General features: G+C 38.3%; 1 protein-coding gene across 1 annotated transcript; it reads right to left on the reverse strand.

Annotated features, from left to right (window-relative positions):
* Positions 1 to 9504: 9504 nt before the first annotated feature.
* prep (prolyl endopeptidase) lies at positions 9505 to 21831 on the reverse strand. Its single transcript, XM_030722382.1, has 14 exons — positions 21632 to 21831; positions 21233 to 21307; positions 19655 to 19788; positions 19407 to 19537; positions 18933 to 19142; positions 16770 to 16891; positions 16548 to 16653; positions 16179 to 16370; positions 15867 to 16064; positions 15525 to 15628; positions 13278 to 13509; positions 12748 to 12879; positions 12492 to 12648; positions 9505 to 10496 (listed from the first exon to the last, which is right to left on the reverse strand). Exons 1-14 carry the CDS (start codon positions 21770 to 21772, stop codon positions 10202 to 10204), a joined length of 2229 nt encoding a protein of 742 aa, XP_030578242.1. The 5' UTR covers positions 21773 to 21831; the 3' UTR covers positions 9505 to 10201.
* Positions 21832 to 23065: the final 1234 nt, after the last annotated feature.

Below are 23065 nucleotides of genomic sequence, written 5' to 3' on the forward strand. Positions count from 1 at the left end.
GGCTGCGGTAGTCACCATTAATCCGACATCCTCGATCCCATCGGTCACCAGTTTAGCTCGCATGGTACGGCGTGCTTTCTGCCTTTTGATATTTTTGTCATGTCTTTCTCTCTTCCCTTCAATCCCTTCCTCACTCACACCACCTCTGTAGCCTACTGCTCTACTCCTCTCTCTCTCTCGCTCGCTGCCTCTCTCTCTCTCCCTCTCCCTCGCTCTCGTCTTCGCTCTCATTCGCTCTCGAGCTGGCTGTGCCCGTTCCCGTAGTGAGAACACGTGACTTTGTCAATTACATGCTTTCTTGCTTCTCATTTCTGCCCTAAGATTCAGGAGGGAAACTGGACTCGGAACCATCAAGAAGCACCCACCCTATAGTTGTGTGATCATAAAAAAAAAAAAAATAAAAAAAAACCCACATCCACTGTAGGAACTGTAAGCTGTAACATATGATACGCTATATGCTGCAGCGCACTGCTTGCAGTGTGTTTTGTTGAGGTCCTGTGTTCAAAAGGGGTTGGTGTGGCTACATAAGGCTATTATGCAGTGAGATTAGATTAAATGATTGGATGGGATTAAATTACATTTTAATGAACTCTGCGGAATAATAGGGTGGCCATGACAACAGAAAAAAACAGAGAAAAACAAGGAAATAATGAATCAACCAATTACAATCAAAAGCAAATGATGAAGTTAGACCCCTAATGGGTGTAGCTGATTAACCTACAGATTTGCAGGCTTGTTTACAGAGATCTTTCCATCATCTCGTGGGCATACAGCAGTGTAGCCTGTATGGCTTTTTGCATTTTGACACCTAAAACTTGCGTAAGTCTAGAAATATGCATATTAAACAATTTGTTAGGGGTAAAAAAAAATAGTGTTATATGGGTGAAAATAGATACATAAAACACAGCTTAGCAAACAAAATTGAGTAAAAAAAATTACCCCTTTTCTTTTCTTTCATGCTTGTTTGTTTTAATCGCTTATCCAGAGCCTATTATTACAACAACAAAAAAAAGGGTTAACTTGCCACATGTGATATAAAGTAAACACAGCACCAGTAAAATATGGTAACTTGTTACAACCTTTGTTTTTATTATATTTCTCATTTCAGACCTTCAAACAGTCATACTTTCTAAAGGCTGGATGCAGACGTGGCTTTGAAGCAGAAACCTGAATCCCCTTTACCAGAAACTTAAACTACAACTTGTTAATTTTACAAACCCCAATGCAAATGATTTCATGTATGGACACGCATTTGTGCTCGTGTTCCTAGCACACAACCAGTTACCTCCCAGTATCATAGTGGGCACCAGAGGAGAGCTGAACTCACAGCTTTGGAATGTGACTGGAAAACCGAGAAAAAAAAACAAACCAGAAAATTGTCAGTCTTGATCTTCACTTGTCATGAGGATACCATTCCTCACCAGGATTAGTTTTGTCTGGTGGGTTTTTAGAAATGCTTCAAAATGTATGCAGCCGTGATTAAAAGTAGGGTAAAGTTTGGAGCTGAAATGGTTAGTCTTGCTTTTCTTCCTCTTACAACATAAGTTAAAGTTTGTATGAGCCTTAAAGCTCCACTTTTTTTTTTTTTCAGATTCATAGAGTTACTAACCTTCCTCAAAGAGAACTTTATTCCTTACACATGTAACTTGTATCAGTCTGATATGCTTTATTTTAACGGTGCTGTTAAAACACTGCATGTTTAAAAGCACAAAATAAACAGAAAAGCTGGATTAAATGAAGTTTTTGTAGTTTTAAACTATACAACCAAAATAGGAAGCAAGACTTCCTATTCTGGTTGGAGTTTACGTCCACAGCACAGAACGCTTAAAAGAAGAATAGCCCCGGAGCAGATCAACAACAAGAGCAAGCCCATTGAGAAACTTTCCATCTTATCTCACTTCTGCCTCGGTGGGACGTTTCTCGAGGGGTTATTCCCGAGTATGAGGAAAGAGGAAAAACACGTTGGAGGAATGAAACAACAACAAGCCTATCTCCACCCACTGACGCTCGAGAGCCCACCCTCCGGAATTCACAAGCTTTGCCCCTACCCCCAACCCAAACCCCGCGCACAAGACCTGTTTTTGAAGATGCTTGTAGTGGAGGCCTCCTCAGCAGCCAGAGAATTACTGTTTGGGTCACAGGATTGGATACCACTGTCAGATGTTATCCACTCATTCATATCCTGACAGAACCTTTCTGATTAGGACAAGTCAGAGGACATTACCGCAGTGCAGCTTGCTGAAGTGTGCAAAAGAATGACAGGGAATGGTTTAGATATGGGAGGCATTGGTGTGGCTGTTTGTTAAAAGAGGAAACTGAAAGAGTAAAATGGTTGTTAGTGAAGAGTTCAGGGCCTGCTTTAAGACTGGAAAAGGAAAATTCAGTTACAAACTGCACGTGAAACAGCCTTAAGTAACGTTATTGGCACAGAGAGACAGGAAACATCTGCCAGTAAAGCTTTACTGTTGTTGTTTGTCTTCACAATCAACAAAAACTAGAAGTCTTCAAGCTACACGATCCAGTGGTTTTCAAACTGCTTTTAAACTTGGGTCCATCTCTTCTCTTTTCTATTTCTGGAGCATTACATAGAAAATTTTGTGGGGGGGGGGTTTCTTCAGTTTGATTGGTTACCTTTAAGCTTCAGCAGAAGATTGTTTTCAAAGTTTACTTTTTTTTCTCCCATGTCCTTATAAGGAGAAGGTATTTAGATGGCTTTAAAAAGACAATTTTTCTTTTGAGATTTTGGTGAAACAAACAACAATAATAAAAATGTTAAATTACTTAGATCTTCAAAACTCACTTAGCCTAAAGCAACTTCAGACTTTGTTTCTTTGCATTAGATGTTTGTTTTGTAGCTGTCACAGACCTAAAGTCACACTTTTTGTTTCTTTTAAGTTAAAATCAAACATTTTCCAAACTGTCATTATATTTGTGGAGATGCAGAAAAAAAATAATAATAACTTTTCATGTGAGACAAACACATCTATGAACTCGTCTATTTTGAAGACAATATTTAAGCAGGAAATTCAACTTCTACTCTTTGCACTGTTTGTTTTTTGATCATATATATATATATATATATATATATATATATTATAAATCTTTTTCTGTCGTGCTACAGAATAAGAATTTTTTTCTCCACACGTGTTAACATTTAGATAAGGAGCAGTATTTTCTCAGTTCTATTTATGAAGGAACGCATTAAAAATTATTTATATATTAAGTTCTACTAAAGGAGCTTGATTTCACATCAGTAATATTGCTATAATTTGGTCTGTTTCTGAAATGAGATCAGCAACTTATTGTTTGCACGTGTCTTATAATTAACATCATTATTTGTGCTTGTCTTAGGATCATCTCATATCTTATGATCAAATCATAGCGCGTGTCTAAATGTGGGGGGAAAAGCGAGCTGACACTGAAAAAGGAGAAACTGGTTATGTGAAGGTTTGAACAACAAAAAGATGGAGCTAATTTTTACTTAACAAAAAAATCTGTTAATATGAAGTGATTAATCATTTTTTTCTAATTTATTATTTGTTTCAATCTAAAGTAGAAGCAACACTTTAATCACCCTTTTATGTCTTTGTGCTACAGGACAGATTGTTTCCATACATGCTGTATCATCACATCAATCTCTTTTTGTCACCTGTTCTGTGAAGTACTGTGATGAACTGTGATATATTTTTTAATACACTGATTAGTTTCATTGGTTTATGGCTTATGACTAGAGATTATAGTGGTGGTGTATAAATTTGCCTCGTATGAAGGTAAGCTGTTTTTAGGAAGTTTATGGAAAGGTTTTTGTTCCAAATTCAATGCCAAAATAGTCCCTACAAAACAATGCAACGTCACACAAATAAGGGTTCATTTATTTTTAATTTAGCCCAATTCAACACAGTGCAATTCATATATAATTTTCAGCATTATAACTACAAATTTATCATGAGAGCACACTTGTGACAAAAATATTTATGCAATATGAATCTCTGCAAGGCCCACATTAATTTCAGATGTAGAATTAAAGGAGTGTGTCTGCATTTTGTTTTGTTTGGCTTATTGATAAGGTTTGAATAATTTTTAAAAATCAAATATAACTAATTTTATTTATTTTTTTTAAATGACTGGCCTTGTTTTATTTGTTGTGCTTGTTGTTTTCAATAATCAGCAGAAAGAAAGGTGTGCATGCCAGATACAAACTAGGGTCATACAAGCATTGTTTTGTTTTGTTTTTTTAAGAGAAATTTTAATTGTATTTTAGGGGCATAGCAAAGACCAAGTGGAAGTCATATATCAGCATTTAGTCAGTTTGATTTATTTTTATACAAAACCATCTTTTAAAACCTGTTCAAACTTTAATCCATCTGTATACAATGGTCTTTTGAGCCTGTAAGGAAAATCACTGCACAGGTGCTTTAGATATTTGTCTGTCTTAGATGAAATATATATTTATGAGCACATGCAGATTCCTGAGTTGTTTGAATACCAACTTTCTGTGCAGACTTTGAACTCCCTCTCCCTAGCTAACCTCACCCAACCCCCACTCTTCACCATGTAGCCTCCCAGAGGAAACTTGCATTTTCCCCTGCATTGCTGTCAATGCAGTTCAAAGGGTTCATTGAGTCCCTCTCTCTCTTTTCTCTTTTCTTTTTTGTGGGGAGGGGGTTGTTTTTTGTCGTTTACCTCATGCATTCCAGCTACCAATCCTTCACTTTTCTCTATCATTTACAAGGATGGATAAACAGTGTTGGCAGAGCGGGGTCATCTACCCTCAGGGTTATTTTTAGGACCTGGAGACTATAGGCTTACAGAAGGTTTTAAAAGAAAAAAAAAATTTTTTTTTTAATCAAATATTTGATCTAAATTCAAATTCGAATCACAGCACACTTTAATACCCATTTCTGGATGTTGCTGACTCTGTGCAAACAAAGAAGAATAAATATTTTTTTCCCTCCCATTTATCAAAGTTTTTCCTCTGTTTTCTTCACAGATTTCGTTAACAAATATTTAGGCTCAACGAAAAAAAAAATAAAAAAATACACACGTGTCATGTGGTTCATGCGTGACCACAGGAGTAACTCCAAAACTTTCCCTTCGTTTTCATGCTGCAGCTTATAAAATACAATAAAAACTGCCTGTTAAATTCAAATTGGATTATTTTTCTGCAGACGTCCAACAGACTTTTTTTTTTTTTCTTTTACCTTTGGATCCCAGCGGATGAATTTCTCGTTTACTTCTGAGGTAGGAACCGAAAGGAAAGCGACGAAAGTAAACTTTATGGGTGGTAAATCACGTGGTGGTAGTCTAACCATCCGGCAAAGTCTCCTGCCCCGGGAGTAAACAGGGTGAAAATATCTGAATGAAATATCGGTGACGTCACGGAGAAGGGGGAGGTTAGACAAGAAGCGCTTGAGCAGCCCGGTGCGCCAAAAACTGCGCACAATGGGGTCACATATCTGCACCGCATCCCTCCAAATTCACTTTTGGATTATTTCGTTGCGTTGTTCTGCGGAGCTTCGGCGGGTCAGTATGATTTTGCTTGCTCCTGGGCTCACTGAACCTTTTAAAGTTTTAGACAAACAAACCTGAGCATCAGCCTACAATGTAATCGATGGCGCTCCTAAAGGAACATTAATACTCGATTATTATTCTCATATGAGGCTTAAAGTGGTTAACAGAGATCTTGTAATGATGGGTTTTTCTTGTTTAATTGTTCGTCTTCTGGTCTCCTCTGTGTGGTGGGTTATCTCCCTTTAAAGATTCCCAGATTAGTTCAGGTAACTCTGTAATTTCCTTGAAAAACGATTGGTTTCTTTTGGTGCATTTGTGCGCGTCTTTAGCGCCAAATCAGTTTTTTCTTCTTTTTTTTTTTATTGCGTTTGAGAAAAGAAGCAACCCATCACGTCTTCACGTTAGAAAACGTCGGTCATTTCAGGTCAGTGAATGGCAGTGGGGATTTTTTTCAGCTCATAGGTGAGTCAGTCTCAATCAAATGTATTCTTGGGGAGGATGGATTTAAGCTGTTAAAAAAAAAAGAAAAGAAAAAGTGTAGGTTAAAAAGTAACACACTCACCTGTAAGAGAGGTAGAAGAGGAAGCGGACATGCTCTTTTTTAACGTCTTTCTTTTTCTTTTCTTTTCTTTTCTTTTCTTCTTTTCTCCGCGAATCACTGAGATCTCACAGGCAGACCGAGTGTTTCTCCCGGTGTTCCTTTGATTGCACAAATGTGGGTGAAGTAGAGATCAGCCTGCTGAACGTCAGGTCTCCCGACGTTCTAGTTTGAGTTACATGTTTCAACTGACTTTAACCTGCGTGGCGTATGAAGCCAAGTGGCCGCCTGGAATCAAAGAGATTTTCCATGGATGAATATTTTATAGTGACTCAGTAACATAAGCTGCAGCAGCGTGAGGGTCAGGCAGATTTGTTTGAGACTGAACCAACAGATTCCTGTGAGGCTGTGGCACAGATCCGAAAAAAATATCTCCCAAACTGCTCCATAGGTGATTTTTTCTTCTTCTTCATTTCATTTTCCAACTTCTCACAAAAGGCTGCTCAAGCTCAAAGGCACCGACGGCTCAATCTCATATCTATCCTCCACATTTGCATCTTAGCTGCAAATGTGGGGGATCCCCTCACCAGGTTTTCCAATAGAAAAGATAATGATGAGTCGTTGGTAGCCTAGATCATTCCTCTCTTAACCATGCGGCATCTATGGCCTCCCCCACCATGCTCCCAGCCATCCCCACCTCTCTTCCTTTCTCTTGTTGATGAAGATCCATACTTAACATCCCCCACCCAGCCCGTTTAAAAGACCTACCCCACCACTCCATAAGCTCAAATTATTTTTCCCCATTGCAAGATTGCCATAAATATGCACTCCAACAACCAGTGAAGCGATCATACAGAAGGCCTCCCATTATTCTTACTATAATTTATCCTCTCCTTCAGTGAGCCCAAACTTTGCTCACTGATCTGGCATCTGCTGTTCACTCATTCAGCTTCGTATCCTCATTGAGCAGCGCAAGTAAACTGGTTCCAGATCAGTGATTGGTAACTGATAAGACCAGAGAAATGGGGATAGAACAGAAAAAAATAGCGCCATCCATCGGTTTACTAAAGACAATCAACTTCATATTCTGTAGCCTACACAGAGATAGATAGATAGATAGATAGATAGATAGATAGATAGATAGATAGATAGATAGATAGATAGATAGATAGATAGATAGATAGATAGATAGATAGATAGATAGCTCAGAAATCTCAGTGTGCAGATAATAATTACAGAAAGCTATTCAACTATTCAATAAACGGAATAGGTAGGAAGCATGAAATAATTTAATGATTACTCTTCCGCCAAATAACATAGTTCCTCAGTAGTGGCTGAGGGGCGAGTTCCAGTTAGCGTATTAATATTTCACTATAATCACAGGTATGTGTTCATTGGATGCGTTATAAAGTCTTCGACTGTGTCAGCCAATCAGAAATTAGAACCCCTTTCACCACTTTCACTCGACATAAGTTGATAAGATTACTGTCTACATGTGATGGTTATTTCCACCCAAAGCAGATGTATAATAGGATGTTTTAACATATAATTATAATGTGGGTCATGCATGAGCTAATCCTATAAACCACTTGCTTTGTGTCGTGATGAGCCGCCAGCTTCAGCACAGACAAGTGAAACAGAGTGAGGTTTTTCTTTTGTGAAGTTTAGCACTGGGATCAGTTCATTGACACACGAGTCTACATGTAGGCCGGCTGCAGGATTTCACGGGGTTTTCATGCGCCATCTGGTGGTCCAGTGTCCTCCGGCGCGCACCACAGAATATAAAGCTATACGCCAGCATACTGCATGCATGCACATTCAGTCTAAAGTGGTTGCCAGGTGATTAAAGATGCAAGTCCTTCTTATTCTTAGGCGCTACCAAGTCAAAGATGTAATAAGATATGATGTTTATTTTACTCATAGTATGAAACGTTAGATGAGGCAATATGTGCTGAATTTTCTTTCTTGCTTTTCTTGTTCTGTTTTTTTTTTTTTTTTTTTTTTTAGCGGATCAGTTTTTTGATGTATGTGGTCAGTTAGCTCGTTTTATTAGATTTCGCATAGCCTATACCTTTGGCTCTAGTTGTTATGAAATGTGTGGTGTCCATCTTTAATGTTGATCAAGCATTTGAAATAATAAAAACGAAGCATCAACTTTCCTGGTTTTCAGTCTTCAGATTTACATTTTAATATATCATTTTTTCAAAGAACTAAACCGATGACTTGGTTTTTCTTGTTTTAAATATGTGCCGACTTTGAAGTTATTGCATCATGTTTTAATTTATTTTTACTTAAAGTCTATTTTTAATTTTTTTTTAATGTAACGCGAATATCAGTTTGAATTTAGATGAAATGAAGCTGGGTATTAATCTGTTATTAGTAAGAATTTATGCATGTTTTCATAATAACTCATGATGCCTAGACAACCCCTGACCCTCCCCCACCACACAGAAATCCTTTCATCAAGCTAACAGAGGTGATTATATCCTCAATTTTCTTTCCAAGGTTCCTGCTACCCTCTGCGGTGTCAGCTGCCTTTCTCGGCTGGTCTTAAACTGAAATGTTGAATACTGTGAAAGTAACATTTAAATTAATGTGACAAATTCTTGATTCTTGAATAATTGTAGTTTTAAAAATATATATATATTTTGTTTTCAATGTGTAAATTGGGGAGTTAAACCGTTTTAATGCCCAGTTTATCTACAATAAAAACAAATTTTTAAATCTTGAATCCATGATAAAGTCATCCTGAAGCTCAACTCCTTGCCTTTTTTAATGTATCTGTTTATTAAAGATGCTGGCACAGAAAAAGTCAGATGGATGATGATGATGATGCAACGTTTGAGAAGATGATTTCAAAAGTCTCAGCTGTGCCACGGATTCTCCTTATTAAACACGAAAGTGTGATATTAGAAATTCTTAAACATGAAACATGTATGTTTAGTAGTCCTCGTGGGGCTCTCTGTGAGACCACCCTCATTTTGTGCTTGCTTCTGCACGTGTTGTTCACTTTTAGCGTGACTGCCCCCTGGTGGAAGACCACACACAAAACAAATAAAAGCAGATCTGGACACTCTGATCTGTTCTTTGTCATCTTCTGGTCTGTAGACAGCGACCACCACAGATTCAGTCAAAACTCAGATTCTTGAGTTGCTTTTTATTTTATTTTAGTTATTAATACCAAGAAAAATGTTCTTGTAGTCCAAGATAACCTTAAATATATTGTTAGATAATCTTAAATACATTTTTTTGCATTTACTACCTTGATTTGTTTTAAAGTCAAATCTGTTCTTTTTGTTCACATATTTGGAGATCAGCTTCTCAGCTTTGATGACTTTTTTTTTTTTTTTTTTTTTTTATTATCTTCAGCTGTTATCCTAGTGTCATTTTACCTACTACATGAATATGCTGTTACCATACATAAAGAATAAAAGACCCTGACAAGTCACTGTTGAAAAAGTTATTTATTGTATTTGTGGCATTGTGTTTTGTTCCCTTTGAAAAGGTAAACAATCAGCACAAGTCAAGAGGTAGAAATCATCAGTCTGAAATTAATGCAAGGACTGAAATTTATATACCGACACACTCACACACACTCTTTCACATGCAAACACAATATTGTTTTTTTTGCAATTGTTTTCACTCCATCCACCAGCAGTACCATCATTCATGTAATACTGTCACTAACATTTGTAGGTACTGACATCATCTGACAAACAGACTCCATTCTGTGCACAATCGAGAAATAAATAACACGCATCAGGCTGCAGCACCCAAAGGGAGCAGGAACAATCTTGAAATGAAATTTTTGCTATTTTCACCTCATGACTTTAACGGCTGACTGGCTGATTACTGTATCATCCATGAAGAGAGCCCCCTCTGATTACACAGAACAACAAACAGATTAGGTGTGAGAGATGCATGTTGGCTTATATTTGTGTGCAGTGGAGAGCCTGCTAACTCTCTGATCTGATCTGCTCACACAGGGGGAGGGACAGAAACAGATCAGCACAAAAAAAAAAAAAAAAAAAAGGTAGTCGTGCTATAAACAATGTGTCAACACTTGGTATTAACTGTATTCTAAATATGGTTTGACCAAAGAATAAAAAACAAACAAAAACAAAAACCACACACTTTAAAAGAAGATGCAGGTTATTTGACCCAGGAGATGTTGAGACAGCGAGCGATGAAGGCGTAAGTGTCAGCAACCTCCTGAATGACCTTGCTGGTGGGCTTGCCAGCACCGTGGCCCGACTTTGTGTCTACAAGGATGAAAAGGGGATTTGTCTGTTTGGGGCTGCGGCCTACAGTGTGCTGCAGAGTAGCAATGTACTTGAGGGAATGCAGAGGCACTACCCGGTCATCGTGGTCGCCCGTCAGCAAAAGTACAGCAGGGTACTGGACCCCATTGCCTTCTGGGATACGGATGTTATGAAGCGGTGAGTATCTGTGAGAGAGGAGCAGTGGGATCTTTGTTAGGACTGCAACCATTTACAATATTAAACAGCAGATTTCCTCTATAAAATGTCAGAATAATGACAAGGCTGAAGTTAAAAATTCTTTTTTTTTTTAAAATCCAACCCAAAAATAGTCACTCTGTTATCACATTACAAACCAAAGAAGCCAATTCAGTCACAAACAAATCTGATAACCAAATGAGTCTCAGCTGTCTCAAATGCCTTTAAATCAGTCACTGCTGAGTGAACTGCAACAATGAACTTAGCATAAAAAGTAAGGAAATTTCTGTTTGGTTGATTATTTCTTAGTTGTAACAATGCTTAAAAGATTTATTACCAAATAAATCTTACACATTGGAATGCCTGTTTAAATGGTGCCACATGTTAAAGGAAAATACATTTGTAGGTTGAGCAGCAGAGTTGAGTATATGGGTTGAGCCCATGAAAAACTTGCTAAACAGCTTATTCTGCTATTGACTCTTGACTGGTGTCATTTATTGGATTGGATGATTGAAGTCTGAAGAAAGAAGACATATTGGCAATTTAACAATGTATTCATTTAACAAACAGGGGCCTCAGTTGCAGGTGGAAGAACCATACACAGCTACAACAACCTGGCACCACCTCCTCATTCTGGTCTCACACTGCTATGGGATGGCATCCCATTCTTCAACCAGCAATCATCCAGATAATCATGGAGTGCTGTGGATTATGTCAGGTCCTGGTGCTGTCCAGCTCTTCATTCTGGACACTCGTCGTTGGTCGTCAGTCTTTTTTGATGTGTACTGACTGAAATGCAGCCTCAAACCATGAGTGCGCCTCCATGTTTTGCAGATGGCTGCAGCCACTCACTGTTGCTCCTCTTTCCTGACCACTGTACATGTTGATGACAATTTGAACTCAAAAATTCAAATTTGGATTCATTACTCCACCAGACCTGTTGCCACAAATGTCCATTCCAGTTCTTGTGTAATTTGGAATACCTCAGCCTTTTCTCTCTCCATTTCCCTTCCTTAACAATGGCTTCTTGACAGCCACCATTCACTTGAGACCATCTCTGATGAGGCTTCGGTGAACAGTAAATGGATAAACTAAAGGGTCAGATGCAACTCTCAGGTCCAGTGTCAGTCCTTTGCTGGATTCTGCTCATCTGCTGCAGATAGGTTTTTTTTAGGTCTAGCACTTCTTCTTTTGTCAGTCATTTGTCCAGTTTACTCAAAAATTTTAAGGACACAATACACAGCATGCTGAAATATGTCAAGTTTTCAGCAAATAGCTCTTTGGGAATCTCCTTGTTAGTGCAAAAATACTATTTTATGCCTGTCAAACTGTGATAACTTTGGCATTTCTCATAGGTTCAACTAGAGAAATGGGAATAAATGATGTGTTCTTGTGACAGCCTACTAGTAACAAAGTGCCAAAGTAACAAAGCTGTCTGTTATGTGTAGACAACACTGGCTCTTCCCTGGAGTTATATGCCTTTTTTATGCTTGAGTGAGTCATAGGAAGGAATGATTGCATGGCTTAGGCAAAAAAAAAAAAAAAACCCCTCTGAAAATAGTCCGGTACAAGGACTGGACTGAAAATGAAAAAACAGCCAAAGAAAGATTTTGACAGACCTTCAGAAAACTGCTCAAAACCACTTTAGACCTCAAGAAATGAGGGGTGGCTCAAGACTTTTGCACAGTTCTGTACTTTTTGATGACCTGACTCCAGTCAGCCATGTTATTGGTAAACAGATTAAACTTAGTTGTAGACATGGACACGGAAAGCTGGAGACTCAACGGTCGAGTAATCATTCCTGTTATAGTTCTTTGAAGTCACCACATGTCCGGTATGTACGTAAGAGAAGTAAAGTGAAGTAAGCTTTGCGTAAATAAAGAGTGAAAAATAAGAAATCAAAATCATCCACTAACACCACAGCTACAGACACCTGAATAAAAAAAAAAGGAACACTGTGTACACTGTGGTCAGAGAGCACCTACTTCATGAGCCATTCAAACTGCTCTTTGTCTTCTGAACAGCCGAAGTCTGTGGTCCAGGCATGTCCGATTGTGAACTTGTGGAATTTCAGCATGTCCATGACGCCCACCTGAGCTACTGCACACCCAAACAGCTCAGGCCGCTGGTTCACACAGGCCGCTAAGAGAGGACACCGAGTATTCAGAAGCATTATCTGTAACTATGTGGTAGGATTAAATGGTTTTATTAATGTGTGTTATTTAGCGGAGGCGTACATACCTACAAGCAGGCCACCGTTGGAGCCTCCATTTATAGTCAGTTTGGAGGGAGACGTGTAGCCCTCCTTGATTAGATATTCAGCTGCACACTGGAAGTCTGTGAAGCAGTTCTGTTTATTTGCCAGCATGCCAGCTGGAAACAAGAATACAAAGTATGTAAATGAGGGCTTTGTGCTGGTAATATTTAAAAGATTCCCTCAAGGCACGTTTGAAGGGAGATAAAATTATTCTGCTTTGAATAATAATGTGTGTCTGATATGTTTTTTTTCATGCTTGTCGGGTTAGAAATTCTTAAAAAAAACAACATTTATGCCGCCTCAGTTACAGAAAACTCCAGAATCTATCAATATGCAAATATATTCATGTCAAACTTTTAGCTAAAAGGTGTAAGCTGCATCACTGAAAGACAAGGCACAGTCTTGTGCTACACACACTGTACTACTTTTAAAAAGACAGTCATTTCCTAACAGGACAAACTGGATATGCCCCTGTGATGGAGGTCTTTATAATTATGTGTCTAAAGCTGCTCACCTTTGTGCCAGGTCTCCCCATATTCTCCTCCTCCTCTGATGTTGGCGACAGCTAAAACTCCCCCCAGATGTCTGACAAAGATGAGTCTAGAGACACTGTAGCTTGGTGTGATAGAGATGTTGAAGCCCCCATAGCCATAAAGAAAACCTGGATGGGAGCCATCCATTTTGATGCCCTTCTTGTGAACAATAAACATGGGTATTTGAGTGCCATCCTTGGATGGGTAGAAGATCTGAAAAAAAAGAAGAAGAAAAACAAAAACAGAAAAAGATTGTCAGAGAAATAAAGGGAGACTGAAAGTGAATTATGAATAGATAAAGAACAGTAAAGCTTACATCACCTGTCTGCCCTTGCTTCTGAGTCAAAAGACAAAGACGGCACAGGAGCTCTTATAAAATCCTATCTGCACAGTGAACATTTTACACTTATAGCGCTATTTCACCCTGAGACACTATATGTATTAAGTAAAAAGAATTTGAATCATGGTCTGACCAAGGTTAGATTCTCTACACGACAATTTACTTCAAGTTTCTGAGAAATTTGAATCACTTAAATATAAAATCAACTATGTAAGGTCATCTGTTCCCGGCCAGGGATACTGTGACAGCATGCAGCACAACATAACAAAAAATTCAAGTCCTATTACTCATTTCTTGTAAAATGTTTTACACTGTCTGACGACCAAATTGCCATCACTCGGACGTGGGCGGACTTGCAAAAAGTATAATCAAGGCCTTGATGATGGACGGAGGTGTGCCTCACTCTCTAAGCAAAGTCCGTGCAGGTGAGAAATAACAGCAATCATGAGCCAGTGCTTTCCATAAATCTTTCTCTAGGTGCTTTTTTGAAAGAGGGAAACTAGATAAAGGCCAATACAAAGTTGCTTAATCTTACTGGCCATAATGAGATGAACTGAAATGTGACGGTTACTACTATGAAATAGAGAGATGTCAGAAACCCACGCTGACATGACATATAAGCTCATGTATTTTATAAATGAAAAGAAAAAAAAAATCCACTACTTAGAATCAGAAAATTGAAAAATCAATAACTAAGCAACAAATATCTGATGACTTGAATATTAGAGTACAGTTTTAGTTTTTTAAAAAATACCCAGCTGACAGCTCAGGCAGTTTGGATTTACAATTAGAGAGCCAAGACAGATAGTTTGGACATGTGCAGGAGGAGGAATAACAAAGGATGGATCTGCCAGGCAGATAGAAAACAGGAAGACCACAGAAAAGGTTTGTAGATGTGAAGGAGGACATGCAGAGGGTTGGCGTGACAGGGGAGGATGGAAGGGACTGGGGTGAGATGAAGGCAGATGATCTGTTAAAGGAAGCAGCTGAAAGGAGGAGGAGACTTCCTTTTTTTCCTAATGAAAAACACATGGAAAAAAAATCTAACAAGGTAGCATTATTCCATCATAGTAATGCAGCAACCAGCTTATCTTAAAAATTATAAAAAAAACATTATGTTAACATATCCATACAAGTTTCATTTACCATCACAGAAAACTATAAAGTTCACACTGGAGATGCTGGTATCAGTAAACCTGGGAAACTTCTGGTTAATTATTACTCTAATATCATATCACTGCCAATTTGTGTCAATCCACCAATTAATTAAACTAATAACTTCAGGAGTAGATTTCTTTAGTTTCTATATGCATGTCAAAACAAAACCGGGGGGGGTGTTCAGAGGGGCCTAACGTTGGTTTTTCTGCCCACAAGGCACCTCAGGAGGTTAATTCACCCCTGAGCTTGGCTTTTAACCATTTCACTCTATAAAAAGTAGCATATTTTTCAGATCAAGAAGATTGCTTTTCTAGTTTAAGGTATGCTGACATAAGCAGAGTAAGACTCTAGTATATTTGAAAGTATATTTCATTGCTGTTTTTGTTACTAAATGATGCCACTACCTCTCTCAATGTTCTAACGCTCCTGTCCTAATGTGATAGTTTGCCAGGAGTTTTCTGCTTTCAAACCAGGCAATAGACAAAACCCTTTATTTTCTTTACCAGGGTACAACTCGCCCGCACACAAATCAGCTGTTTTATTACTACTGTCATTCTTGATAAAAGCTGAGTCAGTACTTTAAGGTTAAGGTTGGGCATTCATTAACTAATTGTTAACATCTCTTTCAATAAATGTGTTTGACAAAGCCTATTTTTAAACAGAAGTCATGTGTTCAAATAACATGAAAAAACTATTTAACACTGGTAATCCCAGTCTCAGCTCTAGTTACCTGTGTGGTCTGGTAGTCTGAGGGGTTGAAGCCTTTCACAGTGACCTCTCTGAAGATGTGGGGCTGCAGGGGCTCCTTAGTTAGGTCGCAGTGGTAAATGATGGCTAGATGAAAGAAAGTCAAAATTTAATTTGCTTCACAACCTGTGACTTGATGAAGTTATAATGCAACTTACTACAATTTTTCTTAATTACACAAGTTTTAAAGGAAGAACTTAACATTTAATCCCCAACAGCCCTAAAGCCAATAATTGCATAGGTACAAATGCATCTGATAGAAAAAAATAATTTTTCATTAAAAAAAAAAACAACAAACAAAAAACACATTTTTGCAATCTAGTACCTGGAGACAGAAAAGAAGTGAAATAATAAAAGATTTCAGAGTCTCGCTTTCGTCCTGTAAAGCCTACTATGGATCCAACATCAAGAGCGAAGGTCCTCATCTCCTCCCCTGAGCTCAGACGGTACATTTTCAACACATTCTTCACATCATGGAGGAAACACACAAACAGATAGCTGGAGTACGTACAGGTGGCAAACACTGCAGGAAAGACAAGGCAAAAAGAATGTACAAAGTTGACATTTATATCTAGTGCCTGGGCAAGACTGCTAATATTTTGATGGTACAGATCATGTGAGTGTTGTAGAACCTCACCAATGACATCCTTGTCATGTTGAGGGAGGAGCTCCTTCCAGTTGCTCTGCTCAGGCGAGGCAAAGTCAATGTTGATTAGTCTGTAACGTGGGGCATCTAAATTGGTCTTGAAAGTGAACAACGTGCCCTCGTTTGTTACATATTCGTATTCGGCATCAAAGTTGTCGATTAATTTTACCCATGGCAAAAGTCCTAAACAAACAAGAATGAGAATTTTAGTTCTAAAATCTGACAGCTGAGCAAGAACAATTGGAAATAAAACTGTTATATATCAACAGTACAATAAGGCTGTAAGAAGAGCAATGATTTTCCTAAACAAAGTACCAAAATACTTCAAAATACTTAGAAAAACAAATAAGTGCAGAATACCTGTAATACCCTGAGGAGTAGATTTGAGGTCACAATACCACAGTCTGTTGACAGGATCACATCCTTCTCTGATAGACAGCAGCACATAGCGCCCATCTTCTGATACCTGCAATACATATGAAGTCATTAAACCGCACCTGAATACCAGCTAAAGTGTGTGTTCTGCTTAAGTAATTTGAAAACATGGCCAAAGGGGAAAACAAAAAAACAAATCACACATACTTCTGCTCCACTCATCCATTTGGGGTGGTCAGGAAATTCTGCACATAGGACGTCTTCAGACTGTGGAGTCCCCAGAACATGATAGTATAGCTTCTGATGCAGGTTAGTGGAGGTCTCAGTGCCTGAAAGAAAAAATGAAATATGAAAAGAAGGGGAGTGCCATGTGTGGGTGTGTATTGCAGAGATAAAATTAAAAAAAAAAAAAAAAAAAAAAAAGAAATTTTATATATATATATATATATATATATAAAAAAAAAAAAAAAAAAAAAAAAAAACAGTGACTGCGAGGGGACTGAAATGTTAATCGCTATGCCTGCTTGCTAATTGCAGTGAAAGCGAACTATTCCAATAGCAAACCAGTGAAATTCTCAGCCTGGTGCAAGAGGACGTCAACCCGCCGCAGTGCTGGGTAATTAACCACTGGCTAGAACCCTGCTTTAATTCAACAGGATTGTGTATAAGAATTACAGCAATTTTTATACATAGTTTTCTGTTTCCAGAGGGTCAAAAGTAATTGGACAAACTAACATAATTTTAAATAAAAGGATTATTTTTAATACTCGGATAAAAATCCTTTGCAGTCACTGCCTGAAATGCAGAACCCACTGACATCACCAAATGCTGTTTCTTCCTTGGAGATGCTTTTAGGCCTTTACTGCAGCCAACTTTAGTTGGTGCTTGTTTGTGGGTCTTTCTGCCTTCAGTTTTATTTAATAACTGAAAAGCGTGCTCTGCTGGGTTGAGATCAGCTGACTGACTTTGCCATTGAAGAATATCCAATTTCTTTGCCTTGAGAAACTCTTGGGGAGCTTTTGCAGTACGCTTTGGGTCATTATCCATTTGCACAGTGAAGCGCTGTGTGATCAGTGTTGCAGTATTTGGCTGAATCTTAGCAGATTGTAGCCCTGTACACTTCACAATTTATCCTGCTATTTCTATCAGAAGTCACATCATAAATAAACACTAGTGGTCTACTTCCACTGGCACGACAGACCCATGCCAACATCACCATCATGTTTAGCTGATGTGGTATGCTTCTCTATACTTTTCTCTTCCTTTCACTTTTGATGGACTTTTTTTTCTCCTCTCCTTTCCAGAACTGCACAGCCTCTTTTAGCATTCCTGTTTCTCAGTGTAACCAACAGTTTGCTCTTTGTTGCAAACCCTGTATACTGAATGCATTAAGGTGGATCTTGATTGTAGATCGTGACAATGATAAGTCTACTTTGTTGTGCGTATTCTTGACTTGGATAGATGTGAAGCACTTTTTCTTAAACATAGAAATAATTCTGTCATCATCCATTCGTTTTCTGTGGTCTTTTAGGTCTTTTGGTACATTGATGACCTAGGCATGTGTTGTTTAATAATGCACCAGATTGTTGATTTGATGACTCCTAACTTTGTGATAGCTCCCTGACCGGTTTATTTTAATTTTTAGTCTAATGATGGCAGTGAAAAGCTATAAAACACAAATTCTGCACTTTGAATCAATTATTTATTATTTCTTCATCATTCGCCATGAAATAACAAGGAATAGGCATAATCTGGTCACAAAACTGCTTGTCAGTCAAACATCCAATTAATTTTAAGCCTCTGAAAATGGAGGTCTATGTATAAAAATGGCTGTAATTTCTCAATAGTTAATGTATTTTTTTTTAATCCCTTGAATTAAAGCTGAAATTCTCTACTGTGGTGGTGGTACTGAGGCAAAACTATAATACTGCCTTTTCCATCAAATTATGGACCTCGCTGTTTTCAGCTTTCTTGGCTTCAACTGCACTCAGACTTCTATTTTCCACTCACGTTTGAGCAGGCTTTGGTTGCATGCAGATTAACAGTCTATGTGGACTGCATTTGCAGATTATCTTGAAACCCCCAGCTATCATCTAATGACAATTTAGCTTTTCATTAGCTTTTTTAAAAAGGTAACTGGCCGGTGCACAGAACAGGAAGTCCTTAAGCACATATCCATTAATCCACTATCTTCTATCCTGGCAGAGATCCTTGTCCCATGGGGCCAGGCAGGCAGGCAGGCAGACAGACTGATGAGTTCCAAGAATGTCAATTACCTTGTAAGTATTTAATATTTTAAGTATAATTCACTGCAGTTAAAGCAAGGGTTAGTATTTGAGAATGACTGAACCCAGTCCAACATAGTCTTACCATCACTTTTGCCCTCCTGGTCAGGATATGAGTTGTAGAAAAGACCCTTCCCATCATGGGTCCAGGACATGCAACTAAATTTGACTCGCTCGAGGCGGTCCTCTAAAGGCACGGCACCCTCAACACGCAGAAAGCGGATCTCCACCCAGTCAGACCCACTGGCACTAGTGCCATAAGCCAGGTACTCCCCATCCTCAGAGAATGCATAGCCTTGAAGGAATTAGAAAAACATAAATAGATCTTTAACAAGGATAGTAGCTTAAGCTAAAATCTGTAATTAGCTGCAGACATGAATATTAACAATTGAATCAAAATTGCCACATCAAGCAACTATGCCCAGTATTTGAAAGGCAATTCTGACCTAAAGGTATTACTATTAAATTAACAAGAGCACAATATCTAGAAATTCAGGCAAAATATTTTTTCATACCAATCAAATAGATAATTTGATTTCATAATGGCCATTATTGATACCTCGCAGGGCAACTGTTCCATCTTCAGAAAATGTATTTGGATCTAAGAAGACTGTTGGCTCAGCATCTAGGCTCTCTTGCACATACATAACACTCTGATTCTGGAGGCCTGTGTTGTAGAAGTGAAAGTACCTGAAAAATAAAGAGAGAAGCTACTGGAATGGCACATAACCACTCTGTCATCTCAAACTAAACCTGAAGCTCCAACATCACAACTGTTATTAAAGAATCTGTTGCAGCAAACCTCACCTGCTTCCCCTCTTGAAGGGACAGCTATACTTGGGATAGTCATACAGCTCGGTCATCCGCTCCTTGAACAGCTCTCGCACCTCACAGCACTCTAAAAACGGCAAAGTGAGCTGGTTCTGAGCACTTACAAAGGCCTGGTGGAAGAAAGCACAAAACATACTTTACATTTCACTTCCTATTTCACCATCATCATCTCTGCAGTCTGTTCAAAGGAGCAGATAATAATTTAGCTGATACCTTTGCTTAGTATAGTGCTGTAAGAACATATTTGCCCCATCCTGATTTTTTTTTCTTTCATATCTGTCACACTTACACGTTTGTTTGTATTTTTGCATTTTTGGCCACAGCGGCTTTTATCGGTAGTGGAGAGAGACAGGAAATGGGGAAAGATGGGACAAAGATAAGCCGAGTAAATAGAAAATGCAGTTTTTAAATGATGATTTTGCCTTTATTTCATTAATGGAAAAATGGTATCCAAACCTACCTGTAAAAACATTTGACTGCCCCCACAGTTGCAATTTGCCTAACAATTTCATAGTCCAAAGTTTGGATATATTGATATAATGATTGCTGTGAAAGCTTCATATATTAAATACTTTTCAAGATATATACGGTACCAGTCAAACGTTTGGATACACTCACCCATTCATAAGAAGTCCATCAGTTCCAAACTGATGGAACCATGAATTCTGATCTCTACCAGAAAATCCTGAAGGTGAATGACTGGACAGCAGTTTGTAACCTGAAGCTCAAGTGCACTGAGGTTATAAAGCAGGAAAATGATCTGAAACGCACCAGCAAGTCCACCTCTGAATAGCTAAAAAAGGTTTTTGTGTAGCCTAATCCAAGACCAGACTTAAATCTGAGGTGCTTTGGCATTCCCTGCTTGAAAACTCTCCAATGTGGCTGAATTAAAACGATTATGCAAAGAAGAGTGGGCCAATATTACTCCACAGCAACTTGAAAGACTCATTGCCAGTTGTTGCAAACTCTTGATTACAACTCTTGCTGCCAAGGGTGGCACAACCAGTTATTAGGTTTAGGGGACAATAACTTTTTCACATTAGACGAAGAAGAAGAAGAATAGAAGAATGCCTTTATTGTCATTATACAGGATGTACAATGAGATTAGACCAGAGGCATTTGGGTGGCTTTTTACCCTTAAAAAGTAAAATGACCATTTAAAAACTGCATTTTGATTTTACATGGGTTATATTTCCCTAATATTAAAATGTTTGATCTGAAACATGCAACTGTGATAAATGCATAAAAAAATATCAGGAAGGGGCAAACACTTTTTGGCAGCACTGTAAAACCAGAACAGATGTTTAAGTTCAGCAACGTTATTCAGTTCATTCAGTAAAGCTGCTCTTTGGGACAGTCCACTGATCATGTCAATAAAACTTGAAGCTGATGGATATGAATGTTTCTCCTACTGCACTTTAAATGCGCCTTTGACATCTGAACTAGCACTTTAGCTGTCAAGTCACATGCCTACATTTTATAATAAAAAACAGCTAACTATGGTAGTAAAAAATGCAGAACTTGCTGGTGACTTGAGCGCTAATGGGAGTTTACCTGTGTTTTTTCACTGTCAGGGTCCTCCAGCCAGCTGTATGGGTCAGGTACTTTGTAGCCATGATAGTCGTCCACCTGAGACCAGCCACACAGGAATGATTAAAAGGTGAAGTAGCTAGGCAAAACAGACTTGAACTATAAGGCTTATAAGCCCAGGGTGACTAGTAAAGTTAATCAAATAGCAGCTTGAAAAGCTAAAACGGGTAGTTTAGTTATAGCCATGTTTTGAAACGTATGGATTTTGGCAGTAAAGCCGGTCTCGGACATCCAGACCTGGCTAAGCTAACTAGCATGCTAACAAAGCGAACACTCAATTCAATGAATGAAAGCGGGTGATGATTAAGCATCCCGGCTTATTAGCACGCTAGGCTAGTTAGCTAGCAAGCTACATTTACTTACAACTGACTCGTCGCGGTATGCCTGGGGATACTGAAAAGACATTTTGGACGTCAGTTTTCTTGAATTTCGTAATATAAAAAAAAGCTGACGCACAGAGTGAACTGGGGCTTTTGAAATTACTCTCGCAATCCTGTAAAACATAAACTTAAAGCGCAGAAGCTTTTGTATAAAGACCCCCCTGCTGATGCACAGCCAACAAGCGCTTTGGTGAGAGTTCCCTGACCGTCAACCCAAGTTTTACACCGCCCTCTGTTGGCCAATAGCGGGAAGACGACTCCTGGAAACCGATATAACCACGTAGTTCAGCTAAATTTAATAACCACGATCAAAAGTTTTAATGTGCAATAAAAAGAGATTACATGCTTCGAGCTTGGCCTGTACTCGTCAAAGGAGCAGCATACCCGACACAGAGATTAAATTTAATAGTTTAACAGGGATCGAATTAAATAGTCTGTAAAAAACTGTGTCTAACCCTGTGTTTTAAATAGTGTGAGTGCTTTTTAATGTTACGCAAAGCAAATCTTTACAATATTCCAAGGCAAATTATAAGCTTTGAAACACTTCTTTAGAACTGTTACAGTAAATTTAAAAGGAATTCAAAACGATTTCAGATGCTTATCAGCAGCTGCAGTTTCAAATGACATGTTTGCTTTTGAGCTTCGTCATTTTTATTCATTCTGTTTGCAGATCCAAAATAGACAAATACAGTCAAAAGCCAGTTGCCCATTAAAATAAAATAAAAATAACTTTAATGGCAATAGAAGTAAATTCAGTTTAGAAATGAATGCATATATAACCCCCATAAACATTTTCTTTTTTTAATGGCTTAGCGGTCTAAACAGAGTAGTTTTGCTAAATAGTGACGTTAAATCTGCAGTTAAAGGTCATCTGAGTACACTGGAAATCTCCATCACTACTCTTATCTATCTGACAGCATGAGAAGGGTCAACTCGTCACTCTTTTTGCTTCCTGCTCATCATCGTCCCCTCCCTTCCTTCCAGTTCTTGCTTAATCAATCAGTGCTGATTTGACCATTATTATCTCTGGCACCTACTCTTACACAATGACTGATAGGATACTGAGGATAAAGCTCACTGAGGCAGCTCATAGCTTGAGGAAATGAGCGGAACTAAGTGATTAATTATAAGATACAGCATGTTTCTTCAAAAACTGATGGAGTTTAGTTTTATTTGGGTTATATCGTCTATTTATAAATGGCGGTAAATGCATTTCCAGCAGTATTCTGTATTTTAATTGGTTATTTTAAGAGGAAATCTCACCAGATTTATATGAGTTTATTCACCGGTGACACCACACTTTGGCTTTATGTCATACAGTTAGTATGTAGATAAGAGGCTTGTGACAGATTTAATTATATGATGGCGTTTGCATTGAAAAGGAAGCACATTGTTTGGATACCGCAGGTGATCAGAC

This window comes from Archocentrus centrarchus, chromosome 24 (genome assembly GCF_007364275.1).
Source record: "Archocentrus centrarchus isolate MPI-CPG fArcCen1 chromosome 24, fArcCen1, whole genome shotgun sequence".
Taxonomy (NCBI): Eukaryota; Metazoa; Chordata; class Actinopteri; order Cichliformes; family Cichlidae; genus Archocentrus; species Archocentrus centrarchus.

Excerpts from the sequence above, each read along its gene's own strand:
- prep (XM_030722382.1), bottom strand. The coding sequence starts at position 21,772 with ATGTTTTACAGGATTGCGAGAGTAATTTCAAAAGCCCCAGTTCACTCT. Across the intron at positions 19,789-21,232 it reads CTGACAGTGAAAAAACACAG|GCCTTTGTAAGTGCTCAGAA; the intron begins GTAAACTCCCAT and ends TTCTTCCACCAG. Across the intron at positions 16,065-16,178 it reads ACATGACAAGGATGTCATTG|TGTTTGCCACCTGTACGTAC; the intron begins GTGAGGTTCTAC and ends TCTTTCCTGCAG.